The sequence below is a fragment of the Neomonachus schauinslandi genome, chromosome 6 (genome assembly GCF_002201575.2).
Source record: "Neomonachus schauinslandi chromosome 6, ASM220157v2, whole genome shotgun sequence".
Lineage (NCBI taxonomy): Eukaryota > Metazoa > Chordata > Mammalia > Carnivora > Phocidae > Neomonachus > Neomonachus schauinslandi.
The window spans coordinates 124,403,609-124,420,897 of record NC_058408.1 but is presented as its reverse complement, the minus strand read 5'-3'; the positions used below and the strand labels follow the sequence as shown (position 1 = coordinate 124,420,897).

Sequence of the window (17,289 nt, the reverse complement as noted above, 5' to 3'; positions counted from 1 at the left end):
ATCATCAGCATTCAGCTCAGTGTGGAGAAAGAGCAGGACATTCACAGTGGGCTTTTCTGAAGCAAAGATTACCGTGATTCAGAGCTTAAAATAGACAGAGCTCCTGCAGCCCAAAGGGACCCCTTTCTGCCCTTTCTGCTGCTGGACTTCATCCACGCCTCCCACGGACATGGGCTCGGAGCTTCCAGTGAGCCGCGCACTGTGCTAGGTGCTGTGGGAAATGCGAGAATGAGTAACACGTGGTCCCGGCGTGCAAAGAGCTCCCAGTCTAACTGGGGAGATAAGATGCATTCATTCAGAGCTTTAACACAAGGCAGAAAGTGATAAAGGCTGAGCAGTAAAGCACTGCTTCCAGCTCGACGATCAGGGAGGGCTTGGAGGAGGTGGCATCTGAGTGGTTTGAATCCTGGGTACACCCAGAACTCAGAAGCCCAGGGCCACTTGAAGGAAAGGGAAGGTCAGCTGAAGGTAGCTGTGTCCCTGCCCCTTCTCCATCCATCAACTGCCCTTCCCCAGGCTGTCTATAATTCATCCATTAGAGAAAGAAAAATCAATATTTACCAACGTAAATTAAAACCCAAGAAGGGGACAGGCAGGGTGTAGGCAGGCTCTGTGAGCAGAGTGGCTTCCGTAGGCATCCAGGTGGTGGCCGATGCACAGTGGGGCCCGGGGCTGCTTGGAGGACAGAGACTGGAGCAAGTGGGCCTCTGGGTTCAGGGGGCCCGTGGGGGCCTCGCCAGCATGTTACTCATCCGGGAACGACCTGTCTCCTCTCCTCCAGTGTCATCCGCAGGGAACATGGCGACCCCCTCATCGAGGAGCTCAATCCTGGCGATGCCTTGGAGCCTGAGGGCCGGGGCACAGGTGAGGGCACCTGGGGGCTCAGGCCCGCACTCCTCTGTCTCAGCTCTGCCCATGCGCAGGATGAGGGCAAGAGGGATGGGGTAGCCAGCTCCACAGCGCGGGACCCCTTCTTCCCTGCCGCATTGAAGGCTAACACTCTAGGGCTGGGTGAGCCTCTGGGAGCCCCAGGCGGGTGCAGAGGAGCTGATGATCCATGCAGGGCTCTGGAAACCCGTGGGCGGTAGCTTCTCTGGCACCAGAAGGGGATGGAAAGGAGAGGCTGAGGGTCCGGCAGTCTGACCCCACCCCTCTTGGCATTCAGCCTGGTGTCAGAGAAAGAGCACTGATCAGGAGTCCCAAGCCCCAGTCCTGCTATTGCCTCACTTGTGGTCTTGAAAGAGTTGCTTCATCTTGTGGGTCTTGTTCTGCACATGCACAGAAGGGATAACGACATCTGCCCTCCTCACCTCTCTGTGTTGTAGTGAGGATCGAAAGGAGACCATGAATGTGCAAACATGACATATTGACAAAAACCGCAAAGGCAAAGGGCATGTGTAATAGATCAGGAAGAAGTCCTCATGCTCTAAGCGACTGGCACCCACTCTCTAGGTACAAAAGTTCAGGAAAAGGAAGGAGAGCCCCCCCTTCATGATTTCCTATCATGAGCAGGCTGTGGGAAAGCAGAGGAGAGGGGCTTCCCCGCTGGCTTCCTGTTCCAGTGCTGTGCTCTCGGGGCGCCCCCCGGGGGGGGCACATGCACCATAACAGGGCAGTGGTTGGGAGCCCCTCTCTCTCTTGAATCTCCTGGCTGATGGCCAGAGTGAAATCTGCATTGTTGCAGGGGGCGTGGTGACAGACTTCGATGGAGACGGGATGCTGGACCTCATCTTGTCCCACGGAGAGTCCATGGCTCAGCCGCTGTCTGTCTTCCGGGGGAACCAGGTGTGCATGGACCCCCAGGACCTGTGGAGCCCAGCCCCGTGTGCTCCCCTGGGTCTAAGGTGGACGAGGGCAGAGGCGCCAGGGATGTTTGCTTGCCCAGCGTGGTGGGAAGTGGAAGCCCAGGGAATAAATCGCAGCCGCAGTAAGCCTCCAAGAAGGGCGGCCTCGTGGGAGAAGCCTTGCCCTTCTGCCTTCACTGGCACTTCTGCTCCCAAAACTGTTTCGCCTGAGTCTACGGGCTTTTCCCTCCTTTTCCCAGGGCCTCTCTTTCCAAACTTCAGCCCGTCCATCTGCCTCGTTCCCTCTGCCCCTTTTCTGCTCTTCCTCTTCCTCCCTCCCTGCTCCTCCTACCCCCACCCCATACTCACCCGCCTTCCTCCCTCCCTGCAGGGCTTCAGCAACAACTGGCTGCGCGTGGTGCCTCGGACCCAGTTCGGGGCCTTTGCCAGGGGAGCTAAGGTCGTGCTCTACACCAGGAAGAGCGGGGCCCACCTGAGGATTATCGATGGGGGTTCAGGCTACCTGTGTGAGATGGAGCCCGTGGCGCACTTCGGCCTAGGTGAGTCAGGGCCGGGGGCAGGGCAGGCGACGAGCCGTTGTGCCCGACAGCGGGCTCCTGGAAGTGCCTCCCGAAGCATGCTCAGTGACACAGAACTCGCAGCCGTGGCAGCTGCCAGCGCACGGTACTTCCAGACCTGGGGACAGCCGTGGCGGACACCAGCCACCCCCGCAGCCCTGCTCAGAAATGAACCTGAGCTCCCGGGGAGGCGGGGGCTTCCATGCCCCGCCCCTTGCAGGGGCCCCCACCGCCGTCCTCCGCTGAATCCGCTCACCTTGGGGTCGGAGTATTTAATCCTCCCCGTGTCCAAGATTGGGGCCTGGTCCAAACATTGGCCTGTACCAGATTTGTCCAAACCAGCTGTTTTCTGGCCTCTTGGAGCCGGCTTGGTGATTACAGCCTCACCAGACCGCTGGTGCCTTCCCTTAGCTAGAAGCCTTAGAGAAGCGGAGCGTTCTCCGCGGTGGTGGTGCGATCGCCCGCAAGGGGCTGAAAATTGGTTCCTGTCTGGAGGAGGGGAAGCAAGAAAATCGTACTCCCTGTTTATACGTTTAAGGCATAGATATGCAGACTGCACATAAGCGGCTATCCAGTGTATCTGTAGTACACATGAGCTAGAACTACACACCTATCAGAACAGCTAAAAAAAAAATACCACCACATGCCAGCGAGGATGCAGAGAAACTCGCTCTCCCATACATTGTTGGTGGGAATGCAACATGGTACAGCAACTCTGCAAGATGGTTTGGCAGTTTCTCTGAAAAGAAAAAAACGAACACACAACTTCTGTAAGACCCAGGATTTGCACCCCGAGGTATTTATCCCAGATGAATGAAAACTTCTGTCCACATAAAAATCTATACCAGATTGTTCACGGTAGCTTTATCGGCAGCAGCCCAGACTGGAAGCACCCGGGATGAGCCCCATAATAGATTACCGGTTCAACAAACCATTGTCCATCCACACCACGGAATATTACTCAGCAATAGAAAGGAATGAACTACTGACACATGTAGCAACTTGAATAGCTCTCAAGAGCATCATGGGGAGTGGGGGAAGAAAGGCCCATCTCATAAAGTCACATACTGTTGATTCCATTTATACAACATTTTCAAAATGATAAAATTACAGACACAGAAAATAGAGCCGTGATTGCCAGGGGTGGGTGTGACCATGAAGGGACAGCCTGAGGGAGGTCTCTGGGGTGATGGAGGAGTCCTGTATCTTGATTATGGTGGTGGTTGCACGGATCCACACATGTGATAAAATAACATAAAACTATACACACAGTACCAGTGTCAGTTTCCTGGTTTGGTATAGTGCTATGGGGACATCAGCTCTAACCATTGAGGGAACCTGGATGAAAGGTACACTTTCTGTACTATCTTTGCAACGTCTGTGAATCTAGAATTATTGCAACATCAAACGTTTTTAAAGAAATGCACTGGGGAGGGAATTGGGGGGAAAATATCTAAAAAGCCTTCTTGAGACGAGGGGCAATCCTGGAAAATGTGTGGAGGAGCCAAGAGTGACTTTACTAAAACACGATGGTTAAGAAAGCATTTGAGTCAAATACACCTGGACTCAAAGTCAGACACCCTCCCCCATGTGTTAGCACCTCATGGGGCGACACAATATTAACATTGAAAGAGTAGGCAATATGGTCTGAAGTTAATATACATGTATATATTAATATTATACACAATATTACATTATACATCATACCGTATATCATACATCATATGGACAAAGGAAAAAACGGAAAGAAAAAGCAGGAAGTAGGAACAGTGATTCTGAGTGGCTAGATTGACGTAGTAACTCTCAGTCGTTCCAGGTGGCACTTTGCTCCTATTATGTCATTTCATGCTCATGACCCCTCTGTGAGATGGGCATTACTTATCCCCATTTTACAGATGGGAAAACTGAAGATCGCAGCAGTTAAGAAACCCGCCAAGGTCACGTGATTGATCGGTAGCAGAGCTGACATTCAAATCCAGACGTGCCGGACTATGTGATTTTTATTTCCTTCCGTATGTTCCAAATTTTATAGGAACACAGAATATTTATGCAGTCTGAAAAAGAAGCATAAATGTTTAGGGGACCTGGTTCTATGAGCATGTTCTTGGGCTGTTTTGCCCTGGATGGGTCGGCTGGCTGTTGAGGCATTTGTCACTTGTATGGTAGCCATTTACTACACTGGCCAAGTACAAGGTGACTTTTGAATACATAGTCCTCTCCCACAAAACAGCAGTAGCCGACTGTCATCGAGCACTTAGTGTACGCCAGGCACTGGGCTACGGGCTCTGCATAAGATACCTCACGCAGTTCTTACTGCAACACGACAAATCATAACCCCATTACACAGGTCAGAAAACTGAGGCTCGGGCTGAGTAACCTGCCCCAAATCCCACCTCCAGAAAGTAGAGAGGGCTGGATTTGGACACCGACTCCTTGGTCACCACTGACCACCGTAACTGGAGGGCTTGACCTCCCATAGCTGCTCTGTGCAGAGCCAGCCAAGGTCCTCCTGCTCTGCCTCTTTCTTCCTGGATATCCATGTCCCCTCGGTTACCAAGCAACCCATGCGAGGCCATCCAATCACCAGGGTAACTGCTGTGGTATCCTAGGTGGCATATTTATCCAGGTATCTGGCTGGACATCAATTCCCACCCCATTGTACAGATAAGGAAATCGAGTTTCCACATAGCAATGTAAGGACGGGACTGGAGCTGAGGCTCTCCTTCCTCACATCCCATGGGCTGCCTGTGCTATTTTAAGACATGTTTATGGGCCTCATTGGATCTCCTCTCTGGCCAGAATCTGCCCTTGCCAAGAGAACAGACCTGCTTTTTCAACTGGGCAGGCTTGGCCAGGTCGTTTGTTGGGATCACAGGGACCCAAGAGCCTCCGTGCCTCTCCACCACTGCCTGCCTCCCATACTCAGGGTTATAGATGCTGCACCCGGTTGGGAGTCCCTCCTGACTGCCAATCCTTGATATTTTGCAAGGCCAGGGGATTTGTTCTGGCTCTGAACTCCGGCTCAAACTGCTCCATGGGTCCCCCTGTAGGCTCCTCTCCTTTGCCAGGATCCACTCCCAGAGTCACTGAAGGAAGGCTGCTCCTGGGGACTGGTCCCTGTGGGTCAGCCCTGGGCCTGGCAGTGAGACTCCCGGAGGTGGCTGAGCAGATAGCAGAGCCAGGAGTAGGGACACAGCCAGGAGCAGGTGGCCTTCATCCCCGCAGCTCCAAGGCCCCCAATCCAGGAGGGTCTCCTTCATGGATCCAGCATAGCACAAGCCTTCCTGATTGATGAGGGGCCAGCGATGGGGTGGGAAGAGAGGGAGCCAAGAGGGAATGCCAGACAGAAGGAAGGGTTGAGGAAAGAGAGAGGATAGGGCACACAGGCAGACAGGGGGCTAGGGAAACCAAGAGACACAGAGAGACGTGGGAAGGAGACAGATGAGACAAAGAAGAGGTACTTCCTGCCCTCCAGGCTCACAGTCCAGTGAAAAAGGCAGATGGACACGGGGATTCTGGGGCAAGGCAGATCTGGACGCACTGTCAGGCTGGCCCGGGGGCTGTGTGAGGACTAGCACAGGACAAATAGTTCTGCTTTCCCAAGGACATGGGCTTGGTATGGGGTCTAGCCGGATGGTAGGAATTTAGAAGGCATGGAGGGCAGCGGAAGAGAGCATCCCAGGGGCTAGCCTGGCTTGAACACAGGCCCAAAGATGGGAGTGTTCAGTGTGCCTACACAACCAAATGGTATGGTAGGAGCAGAGCCTAGAGAGGGAGGCCAAAGCCAAACTGGGGGTTGGGGGGAGCCAAGAGCCAGGCTGGAGGGGGACAGGCAGATCAGAGGGGGGTCTGTAGCCCCGTGGGGCAAGCCAAAGCCAGGCTATGATCTGCGGGGGCAGGGCCACCAGGAGCCCGACAGGGAGACCAGTGTTTGCAAATGTTCTTAGAAGGATTTAATGGTTTTCCTGATTATAAGAATAATGTATATTGATTATAGGACAATTAGAAATTATAACATCATTTAAAAGAAAGGAGAAAGAACCCATAATCTTGCCATTATCTTTTGAATATTAAATGAAAAGTAAACGTTTCTCCCTTCACCCTCTCCCAGTACCATTTGATTCATTTAGTCAACGCTTATTTACTGAGCACATACTATGTGCCGAACACTAACGAGACACAGGTCCTTGCCATGGGTGATCTTACATTCGAGTGGAAGTAGCAGAAACATATATAATAAACATAATAACTGGGTAAATATATAAAATGTTAGAAGATGTTAAGTGCTATGAAAAAAGGAAATGCAGAACCGGGTAAGAGGATCAGGAATGTGGAGGGCAGGGGGTGGGGAGTTTTCAGTACAGTGGTGGGGGCGGCCTGCTCCCACAGCCATGCTTTGTGATATGCTTTTATTACATGCAATATGCATGGGAGCACAGTTATAGATAAATACTCCTCAGGGGATGTTTTTTAACAAAACTAATTATACTCTTCCTATTATTTCCAAACTTGCTTTTTTCCCCTCTCAACAATATAACCTGGACATCGTTCCAAACATGCACATCCCTCCTTTGGTTCCCTTCAGAGCTCCACGGTATTTCACTGTGTGGCGGCACTCATCATATATCGAGCAAGTCTCCTATTGACGGACAGTTCGATGGTTTCTGGGCCTGAGCAGTTTGTTTTGTGGTGCTTGGGGTGAGAAGGGGCATGTCCAGAATACGAATGCAAGAAAGGCCTGCCTTGTTGTTCCAAATGACTGAGCCACAGATGTGGGGCCTGCAGCTGTGCAGGGAGCCGTGGGTCTCCGGAGAGAAGAAGGCCCCCCCTTCCAGCCCTCACGACGCTCCCGCTCACCCCAGCTGACCCTGCTCCCTTCCTCCCTTTGAGACTCATCCCCAGCCTCCCCCCGCCCCCCGACTTCGCAGCGAGGTGTAGCGAGAGAGCTGGATGTGGACACGTATGCGGGTGTGCACGCGTGTCCCTCAGCAGCCTGCCTCCTCATCTCTGCACTGAGCCTGGGTGAGAGGACTAGCTTCTCTGCCCCTCATGTGTTCTCCCGACTCCCAAGGGTCTGAGCTGCCTCGCACCACACAGTAAAAACTCAGGGACCTCGCTGGACGGATGTTTCATTCTCTGGGGTTCCCAGAGGACCCCCTCGGCTGTGCAGAGTGCCCTCGGCTTCACCCTGTAGGACCATCCTCCTGGGGCAGCGTCAGCTACCACCGTCCCCACCCCTGCTCTGTAGGGCCCCTGGCCTTGTTTCACCCTTCCTCTGGCCCCTGCCCTGGCCTTTCCCGGCTCCTTCTGGTGCAGATGGCCAGCCGGGCTCATAAAGAAGCATTTCTGCTCACGGCCCTCGTGGAGGGCCCCACTGCATGCTGGTTGCTCGGAACCTGCATCCTAGCCCCCCATGCCCCCCACCCTACATATCCCACACCCTGGCTCTCCAGTTCCCGATTTGCGGAGGGCTGAGGCTGCTCAACCAAACCCAGAACAGGAAAACAAGCACCCACAATCTACTTGTCCCTGCCAGCCCCCATAGGGGGCTCCTCACTGGCCAGCCCGCCCCAAGCATTGATGGTACCCCTGCCACCCACCCACCCACACACCCCACCTTCCTTTAAGCTCATTGTTTGCAAGTGACTCAGAGCTGCCTCCAAGCCTGCTGGTGCTCATTTCGGGAAGGAAAATGCAGTGGCCCACATAAAAATTGCTTTATTAAAGTGCAAAAATATTCCACCAACTGTATTCCCACCATCTGTTTTGCTGGTAATTCTTCTGAAAAGCACAATTCTCTGTGCCTCCTTGGCCTTTGTCCTTTAAACGCTGCGGGAGGTGACTCCCTGCTGCTCTTGACCTCCCAGCCGGTTAACAGGGCCTCCTCTGCTCGCAGCCCCACTCCCTGACTCACAGCCCTGGCAGACAGACAGCTTCAACACTGCCCTTGTGCAGTGCCTGGAAAGATCGGAGACGTCTGGCGACTTGAGAGGGAACAGCGAAGCCTAGGGACAGGAGCCTGGGCTCCAGTCCTAGCTCAGACACTGGCAAGTCACTTCCCCTTGCCAGTGTCTACACCTGGAGAGTGGGGATAGAACGCCCACCTTGCAGGGTAGTCAGGAGGATTCAGATCAGCCTCACACACGAAGGCGCCAAAGCCCATCCCGGTCTTCTACCCCCCACCCCCGCCTAATACATATTCTCATGCTCTGCTTCCCCCACTTTGAACTTCTCCCTGATCTTCAAATACACATGACCTTTCCGTACCTCTGTACTGTGCCGTACCATCTGCCCGGACTGCTCCTTCCTTCCCTTCTCTGCCTCACAAACTCCTACTCCTCCTGCAACACCCAAATAAAATGACTTCTAACACCCACCTCTCTCACCGAGGGACACCAATGCTGCATGTTCCCAGTTTATTATAACATAATCACTACGTTCCTTTCCCCCCGCGGGAAGCAGCTCCTACAGGCTGGGGCCTGGGTCCATCTCCTTTCTGCTAAATCCCAGATCCCTGCACGATGCTTGGCCTGTGGTGGGGCTGGGCGTGGGGGTGAAATGAGCAGAACAAGGGCAAAGCGGGTATGGGCTTTGGGGTCAGATGTCCCTAGCTGGGGAACTATGGGCCATTTACATTACCTCCTCAGGTCTGAGTCCCTTTATGTCTAAAATGGAAATTAGAAAGCTAGTACCTTCCCCATGGGGCTGCCAAGAGAATCCAGTGCTAACACTGAGATCACCTGGTACCGTTTGGGGTACATGTTCTCCAGTATTATTGCCAGTAAATGAAGGTGCTTTGGAAACTAGAGGGTGTGCCCATGTCTAAGAGATGGTGGAGATGGGGATGCCAAGGGGACAGTCGGCCAGGGCACGGCTCACATTGCGAGGAAGAAAGACTGTCCTCCCCAGGAGTGCTAGAACTCTAGGCCACACGCCCATCTTACAGATGAAGAAACTAAGGCCCCAGAGAGGGTGCCCAAGTCAGCAAAATAATCAGCAGCAGAGGAGGGAGTCCTACTGAGATGTGTTCTCCTTGGCTTACTGATCTCATAGCCCCGGCCCCTCCCTGGGCTTGGAGGAAGGGAGGAAGCAGGACTCAGAACGACAGGCTGCAAACACAGAATGTAAATTTGTGATTGTGAATATTCGGTGACTTTTCTGAGTTATTTTGGCACTTTAGTCAGGCTGGAAAATGTATTCGTGTAGCTGTTCTCTTGGCTTAGGTGAGAAACATTTGCTATTCTTTGTCTCCTTTTTTTTAATAGAAAATACTTTTTATACATGCCAATTAATTTGGGCACTGTTCAACCTAAAAATGCCAGGTGTCTAACTTCAAGCGACTATTTCAAAACAGAGAAACAAACCTACAGGTGATACCCCCCAATCCTGTGTCCACCCTCCTCCTCCAAAAGGAATTATTATAGAAGGAGGGAATAGGGGGAAGAGAGGTTTATGAGAACTATTTGCTGGCTTCTATTTGTCAGCTCCGGGAGCCTCTCCAGGGTGCCGCTGCCCCCCGTGCCCACGGAGGCAGGGGCTGCTCACCTGTGACACTTGCGAGTGTGGCAGCAGGTCCCCGTCCTCATTAACACACAGCCCAGCAGCAGCAAGGCAAACGGGAAGCCAGTGCAGGGAGGATCCGGACGCGGAGGGATGTGGCTCGCAAGGTGCAGCTTCCTCTGGAAGCCCCAGAGCAGCGTGCTAGGACTCAGGGAGGAAGGTGCCGCTGGGAGACTCCGCGCCAGGCTGTCTCAGCCCCCGCGCCCGGGGGGGCCTCTGTACAGAGGAGTCTACACGTGCATTCCCCTTAAAGTCTGGCTGTGGCTACCAACCCTTTTCTAAAATGCAGGAATCCCTTCTATACATGAAAATGTGTCACAGACTACCCTCCGCCCCCATAGTAGCTATCCTGGTAAAATCCGTTGGTGAACAAGAAGGGCCCAAAGCTGCTATAAATTCAGCAGCCCTTTTTGGTTGCCCTTGTTTTTCTAAGAGTAGCTGCATACATTAAGGGGAAAGTAACGCATACATGTGGGTGACGTGCTGTTGATTCAGCCCACAGACGGTGCTTGAGGGTATGATTGGATTTGTGGACCCCTGAGCACCAGGCCCACATCTGCTCATCCCTGGTGGGTGATAACGAGGGGGCGGCACCCTCTCTCCCACCTGGGCTGAGCACTGCCCTCTTTCCCAAGTGACAGATGAGAAGAGCCCCTCGCTACAGGTGAGGCCCAGCCCCCTCCTCCTGCCGACCCCAATTCATCACCATTAGCCTGTCCCTGATGCCTTAAGTAGGGGGCTGGGGCCAGCTCTGATACCGCCTAAACACCTGACAGATCTTCCCAAGCTGCTTGCTACCACCGAGGTAACATGTTGCTTTAAGGATGTGTGCGGATGGATTCTCTGTGAATATTCTCTGAGCTTCATCATTAGCTTCTGTAAACATCCTAGCTTTGTAGAATGGTGCTTCTCCCGGGCCTTCCACCATCTCGTTCTTTATCACCTCAGCTTCTATTTGGAACTCAGCTCAAGTGCCTTCTCCCTGAGAGCCTGTCCCTGATCACCTTTGACTAGAAAAGGCCCCCAGCCAACCCCCAGTTCCTCTTTACCCTCTTGCCCTACTTTTGTTTTCTTCACAGAGCTTCTCAATATCTGACATTATTTATCTGTTCCTCTTTTTGCCTGTCTATCCCCACCAGAGTGGAAGCTCCCTGAAAGCAGGCACATTCCCAATGGCAAAAGAAAGCATGGCCCCTAGCAAGCTATAATTATAAATAATATAAATATATAAATATAGTGACATGCCCAAGATTACATAGCAAGTCAGTGGCAGAACTGGAATTTGGCCCCAGGTCCCCCAGATGCCTGGCCCTCACCATGTTCTTTCCAACATAGCAGGCAAGTGGTACAGCCAAGATTTGAACCCAGGACTGAAAGTCAACCTGCTTACCACCAGGCTTTACCTTCACAGCTTCATGCTGATTGGCCTATCCACTGGAATGTAAGTTCTAGAGCTGCGCCGGCCCATATGGTAGCCACTAGAAAAGTGTGGCTATGGAAGTGTAAATTAATTAACATTAAATAGAATTTAAAATCCAGTTCTATCTTCTGTCCCACAGGGAAGGACGAAGCCAGCAGTGTGGAGGTAACGTGGCCAGATGGCAAGATGGCAAGCCGGAGTGTGGCCAGTGAGGAGATGAACTCTGTGCTGGAGATCCCCTACCCCCGGGATGAGGACAGACTTCAGGACCCAGCCCCACTGGAGGTGAGCGAGGGTGTCTGGGCCTCAGAGCCAGAAAAGCAGTCTCCCCCACCCCCCACCACAGCCCCATGGGCTGCAGCTGGACTCCCAGGAGTTTGCAGACTTTGCTGCTAGAATGGTGGAAATCTTCACAGCAAAGGGCAGGCTTCATAGTGACCCCTCCCTTTGTAGTTGAAGAGGGACAGATTCTGTTAGGCATCCCAGCTCAGGCACACGGATGCCACGGGAGCGGAATGAGCAGGAGTCTGAACTGAATGTGCTCTCGTCCTTCCCCCAGCCTCCTATTCTCAGTGCAAGAGAAGGAGTCCTGGCAGGGAGGGGCTGCCCCCAGGCCCAGAGCTACGAGCACCCCTCATTCTGGGGTCAGGGTGACAGCCGCTCTGTGGCTGTGATGAGGAGGGAAACTGAGGCGGGATCTTCTCCACTCACATGTGTCTCTGCTTCTGCCCACCCTGCAGTGCGGCCAAGGATTCTCCCAGCAGGAAAGTGGCCATTGCATGGGTGAGTGGCCTGCGGGCACAGGGGACGGGGCAGAGGCCAGAATCTCCCTGGGGACTGTCAGCCTGAGCCCTGGCAAAGCTCAGATTGCAGACCAGAGGAGAAGGGTGGGGAGGGAAACGCGGTTTGTCCCTGGGGCTCCAGATGCCAAGATGATTCACCAAGGGGAGTGGGGTTAGCGGCCGGCAGGCTGAGCCACTGCAGTTCTGGGAACTGAGAGTGCTTCCTGCGCTGAACACAGAGCGGGCGCTTGGAGGAGACACACGAGCACCTGCAGTGCTCACGGGGAGGCCTGCTGCGGGGGCCACCGTCGTGAAGTTGCACAGGCTTCTTCCATGGGGGGCCGGCGGCTTCGGCTTGGCCAGCTGGTGGGGCAGCGGGCACCGGGGCCGGCAGACAAGGACGGCATTGCTGGAGCATGGTCACAGAACAGAAGGGACACTGTCGCCTCATGCAGCACTGGGGGGCAGGTAGCTGCAGCACTGCGAGGACGGCAGCTCGGTGAGGGCCCGGTGACCTTTGGAAAGTCCTCCAAGGGCCTGGAGTGGCAGCCAGGGGGCCCGGCCTCTCAGAGACCCTCAGCCCAATACCTGCCCCGTCAGTGACCCGCAGGGAGGGCTCAGGGCAAGGACCCTCCCATCTCCAGACCCTCAGGCGGCACCCTCCCCAAGTCTGCTGTGCACGTGCTCCCGAGTCCCAGGCCGGCGGCTTTGCTACTGAGATTCAGGAGTCAACAAGACACACGGTCCCTGCCCTCCTGGAGCTTAGAGCCAGTGGGAGAGGCGCACGGGAAAGAGCGATGACCACGCACTGTGAGCAGGGCTAGGTGGGGGAGGGGTGGGACGCGGGAGCCCAAAGGTGGGGCCCGACACCAGCTCGGAGGGTCAGAGAAGGTGCCCCCAGAGAAAACCAGGGTTAAGCTGAGACCTGGGGGGTGATGGGGAGTTTGCCAGGCAGGGAGAGGGGAGAAAGTGTTCCGGTGGAAGGCGCCACGTGGCCAAAGGGCCACAGGTGAGAAAGTGGAGGAGGACCGCTCTAAGGGTGGCTGGGAGGAAAGGAGTCCCCTCCACTCTCCGTGGCCCCGCCCCGGCCACTCTAAATGGATGGTGCATGTACACAGAAATGCCAGCATCTGGCCTGAGCACCGGCAGGACCCTGTGACGTCACCCTTCATGCCACCTCTTCCTTCTCATCACCCAGCAAACATTTATGTGCTCATACGGGTGCTAGGGACTCAGGTCAAGCACCCGCCCTACAGAAGCATCTGTTTTAGTGAGGGGAACCACAAACATGCGACCTGTCAGCCAGATGAGATGGGCCAAGAACCCTTTAAGCAAGGTGTCTCCGGAGACTGTTCTAGACCAAGTGGTCAGGGAGAAGACCTTTGAGTTGAGACCTGAAGGACGAGAAGGTCCAGCCCCACAAAGAGCTGAGGGAAGAGCAGGGGCAAAGAGCACGAGGCAGGAACAAGGCTTGGTGTGTGAAAGGACTGGGAAGGAGGCTGGCGAGCCTGGAGACAGTGGTGGAGCCAGGCGCTAAGTCAGGGAGGGTGGCGAGGTGTCCGGATCTTGTTCCTAGGGCCCTTTGCAATTAAGCAGGAGAGTGGCATGGCGTGAGTCCCATTTTCAGAAGATCAGCCTGGCTGCTGAATTGCAGATTAGATTGGAGGGAAGTGTGGCAGCCCTGGCAGTCCGGAGGTGGCTGCAGACCTCCAGGCCACAGGTGGTGCAGGGTGGGAATAGGCTGTGGCTGAGGAGAAGGAGCTGAACCGACAGACGGGTACTAAGGGGGCAGAATAGCGGGATCTGTTGTGAAATTGCCTACAGAGGTAAGGGAAAAGGAGGAACTAGGGATCGCTCCTGTCTGTGCTCGAGCAGCTGAGGGGGTGACAGTGGTGTGACTGACTTAGGCGAGATGGGGCCAGGGGACAGAAGAAGTTTGAGGGCTAGGGGAGCTAGAGTTTCATTTTGGACCTGCTGAGTGTGAGATGCATGTTAGATTCACAAGTCTGGAGCCCCAGGGACAGGTTGGGGCTGGAGATAGGAATCTGGAATCATCCATGTATGAAGGGACCACCTACAGAAAGTGTGGTAGATAGAAGATCCAGGACCAAGCCTGACACCCCCAACATGTAGAGGTCAAGTAGAGAACGAGCCAGCCAAAAGGACTAAAATTGAGGACGTTGAGGCCTAGAGAGAAGGACATGCCCAGGGTCACAGAGTAGGTGGGGCAACAGAGCCTGAGCAAGGACCCACTGCCCCATACCTCCCTGGTAAGTGACTCCCCTCACCTTCTAGACACCAACGAATGCATCCAGTTCCCATTTGTGTGCCCTCGAGACAAGCCCGTGTGTGTCAATACGTACGGAAGTTATAGGTGCCGGACCAACAAGAGGTGCAGTCGGGGCTATGAGCCCAACGAGGACGGCACGGCCTGTGTGGGTGAGTAAAGCCCCGCCACAGCCCAGTAGGACTTGAGGAATTTGTCTTCCACTGGGGAGCGCTGGGGAGGCCCCCGATCAAGGTCCCCATCCCCTGACTTCTCCTGGCTGGCTGGAGGCTCCTTAGATCCCCGCTGGGACTCCAGGGAAGACCATGACAGAGGTTTGGAGAAGGCCCCCCACTACTCCCACCATCTGAAGGGTCCCTGGGGTGCTGTGCCCTGGCCAGAGGCGACTGTTCTTACTTCTCCCTTCTCACATTTCCTAAAACAAATTCTCCTACCTTAAGGTCAGCCCATCTTCTCCTACCAGGGATAGAAGCTAGCTCCTACTACTCATCTTTGTCTGAATTTCTGAACTGGTATTTCTCTTCTTCCTCCCAAATGCTTCCCCCCACCCCCATCCCACCCCAACCCCCTTTCTCTTTTTCCCATTTTCTCTCTCTCTCTCTCTCTCCCTCCCTCCCCCATCCTTTTGCAGCTCAAGTGGCCTTTTTAGGTGGGTATTCTTCTGCTGCCTTTAGAATCTCTGAGCCTCCCTCTCGGGCCTCATATCTTTCTCTAGGCCTTGGACTTTGCCTTCAGTTATATGCACTTTAAATCCCATCAATAAAGGAAAAAAGAAAAAGAAAAAGAAAAAAAAACTAACAACCTTTGTGGAAAACTAAATCTCTCCCGCTGCCTGTCTCTCTCTCCACGCCCAGTAGATTCTGTCGCGTGCACCCTCGGAATGGACCACGGGGGTGGCCATCTTTGAAAAGGGAAGTTTGGGAGATACGGATATTTATGTAATCTTAGTTATTTGTGAAGCTTTTTCTTTTCTGAGGAAAACAAAAAAGGAAAGTCTCCCCTCCTACCCCATCTACCCTCCCTCACTTCTTCAGAAGAATCATGATAGTCCTGTCTTTTCTGTATTCTCCAGTGTCACAAGCACCCTGTTTTGCCCTTAACAAAGATGGCTCCCAGGCGGTTGCCTGCTCAGTTGATTCGCTCATGTATCATGTGCCTGCTGGTTTGGCCTGTGCTGTTTCTGCTCTGTGCGCCCTGACTTCCTGTGGTAGAGAAAGCCTTATTGGAGTTGGTGGTTATGATGGGAGGGGAAAGGGTGGCCCTATGGGACTCTTGATAAAAATGTTAAAGTTTGAATTTGCTAAGTCCTCCAGCCTCTTTCTGGAGAAATTATGCCAATAAACTCTCTGCTGGATATTAGTGCCTAGCTGGTGAAAACAAAAATGTGTCTGGGGCAAGTAGATGCTGGTTGGAATGTTGAATTAGCAGCAGCCCTTCCATCATGGGGCACTTGGAAAGCAAATCACGAGAAAGCAACTCAGGGAAAGAATCTGCCCTGAGCATGAGCAATGGTTTGGGTATGTGCACCAATGTTCACATTTGGGAGGCTGGAGTTTGGACCAGGCAAGGGATGTAGGATGAGCAAGGGGCAGATTGTGGAGGGAATATTCTGGGCCTTTTACCTGGAGGAAGTCACTTGTCTACACTGGGCCTCAGTTTCCCTAACCTAAATAGCAAGAGATTTGGTCTGGTATATCCCTAAAGCCCTTTCCTTTCTAAGACCCTTCAGTGTGTGGCTGGACAGAGACACAGCTAGTCTCAGGTTACCCTGATTTCTAGAAAGAATCTGGCAACTTGGTCTCCTCTGAAATATGCTTAGAAACCTGGAAGCTTCTGTAGCCAGAGCACCCTTTGGGAATGATGTAACACCATAGAATACTTTCACAAGCAGCCTCGGTAGTGAAGGCTTATTATAAATCACAGATCTACTCTTTAGGGGGAAAAACAGTTGCCCCAAGATATAATAAAATCACACTTAAGAATGCAGCAAGCATTTTTAAAACATATTTAACAAAAAACCTACCATCTTCTAATAGAATAATAATACTTCCAATAAATCACAAAACAGGAATTCCTCGTAGCTACTACTGTTTTTACACTCAGAATAGGAGCTTAAATGAAAAGTCTCAAAATAAAAACAGCTACACTTTCACAAGAAAGCATATAACGACTTAAAAATTGCTCCGCTTCTGGGCAGCCCACTCCTGTGCGTTCACATGGAACTGAAGGCGTGGATAGGCCCGGAGAGGAGGCTCAGAGAGATGAAGTGATCTGCCCAAGGTCACAGAGCCGGCGGTCCCCAGGCAAGGCTCGAGCCCTTTCCTAGCACAGCATCTTGTCAGGGGGGTCATAGACAGAGCTGTCACTGTTCAGACTATTCCCTAGTCATTCTAGAAGCTGCTGCCTTTTTCAAAATGAACAAGTAGATCTCAGATAGTAAGATAAGTGAAACCCAAAACCCACAGAGGCAGTGGTTCCAAATGTAACGGAAAATGACAAGATAACAGTCTCCATTGACAGACTGCGTACAACAGCACAAGAAATAAGGGACAGGACAGCTAGCGAGACAGCCTGCCAAGGACATCAGAAAATTCAGGATGGCAGCAAATTTCAGAGGATACCTTCTAAAGTAATCACCGTAAATCCTCGCACATGGAGGTCCTTGTAACAGGGTATATTTGCGTCATTTTACCCTACTTGGTGGTGGGGCCAGTTGAGTTACCAAGATGAGTTCCAAGTTGCCCCAGCTGTCAAGAGCACAACTACTCCCAACTCCAGGGTAAGAAGGCTCACTCTGGATGTGATTCATTCATTCAACCAACATTAGTTGAGCACCTACTATGTGCCAGATACTAAGCAAGGCTCTGGGCATACAATG

At 53.0% G+C, this 17,289-nt stretch overlaps 1 protein-coding gene across 1 annotated transcript in view; it reads left to right on the top strand.

Moving 5' to 3' along the window:
- The window catches only part of CRTAC1 (cartilage acidic protein 1), a 124,074-nt gene extending 108,913 nt beyond the window's left edge, over positions 1–15,161 (top strand). Inside the window, 7 exon segments of the mRNA XM_021699635.1 lie at positions 782–864; positions 1,685–1,785; positions 2,176–2,344; positions 11,482–11,627; positions 12,083–12,125; positions 14,420–14,563; positions 15,043–15,161. Of these exon segments, the coding sequence (XP_021555310.1) occupies positions 782–864; positions 1,685–1,785; positions 2,176–2,344; positions 11,482–11,627; positions 12,083–12,125; positions 14,420–14,563; positions 15,043–15,161 (805 nt within the window).
- The last annotated feature ends 2,128 nt before the right edge of the window (positions 15,162–17,289 follow it).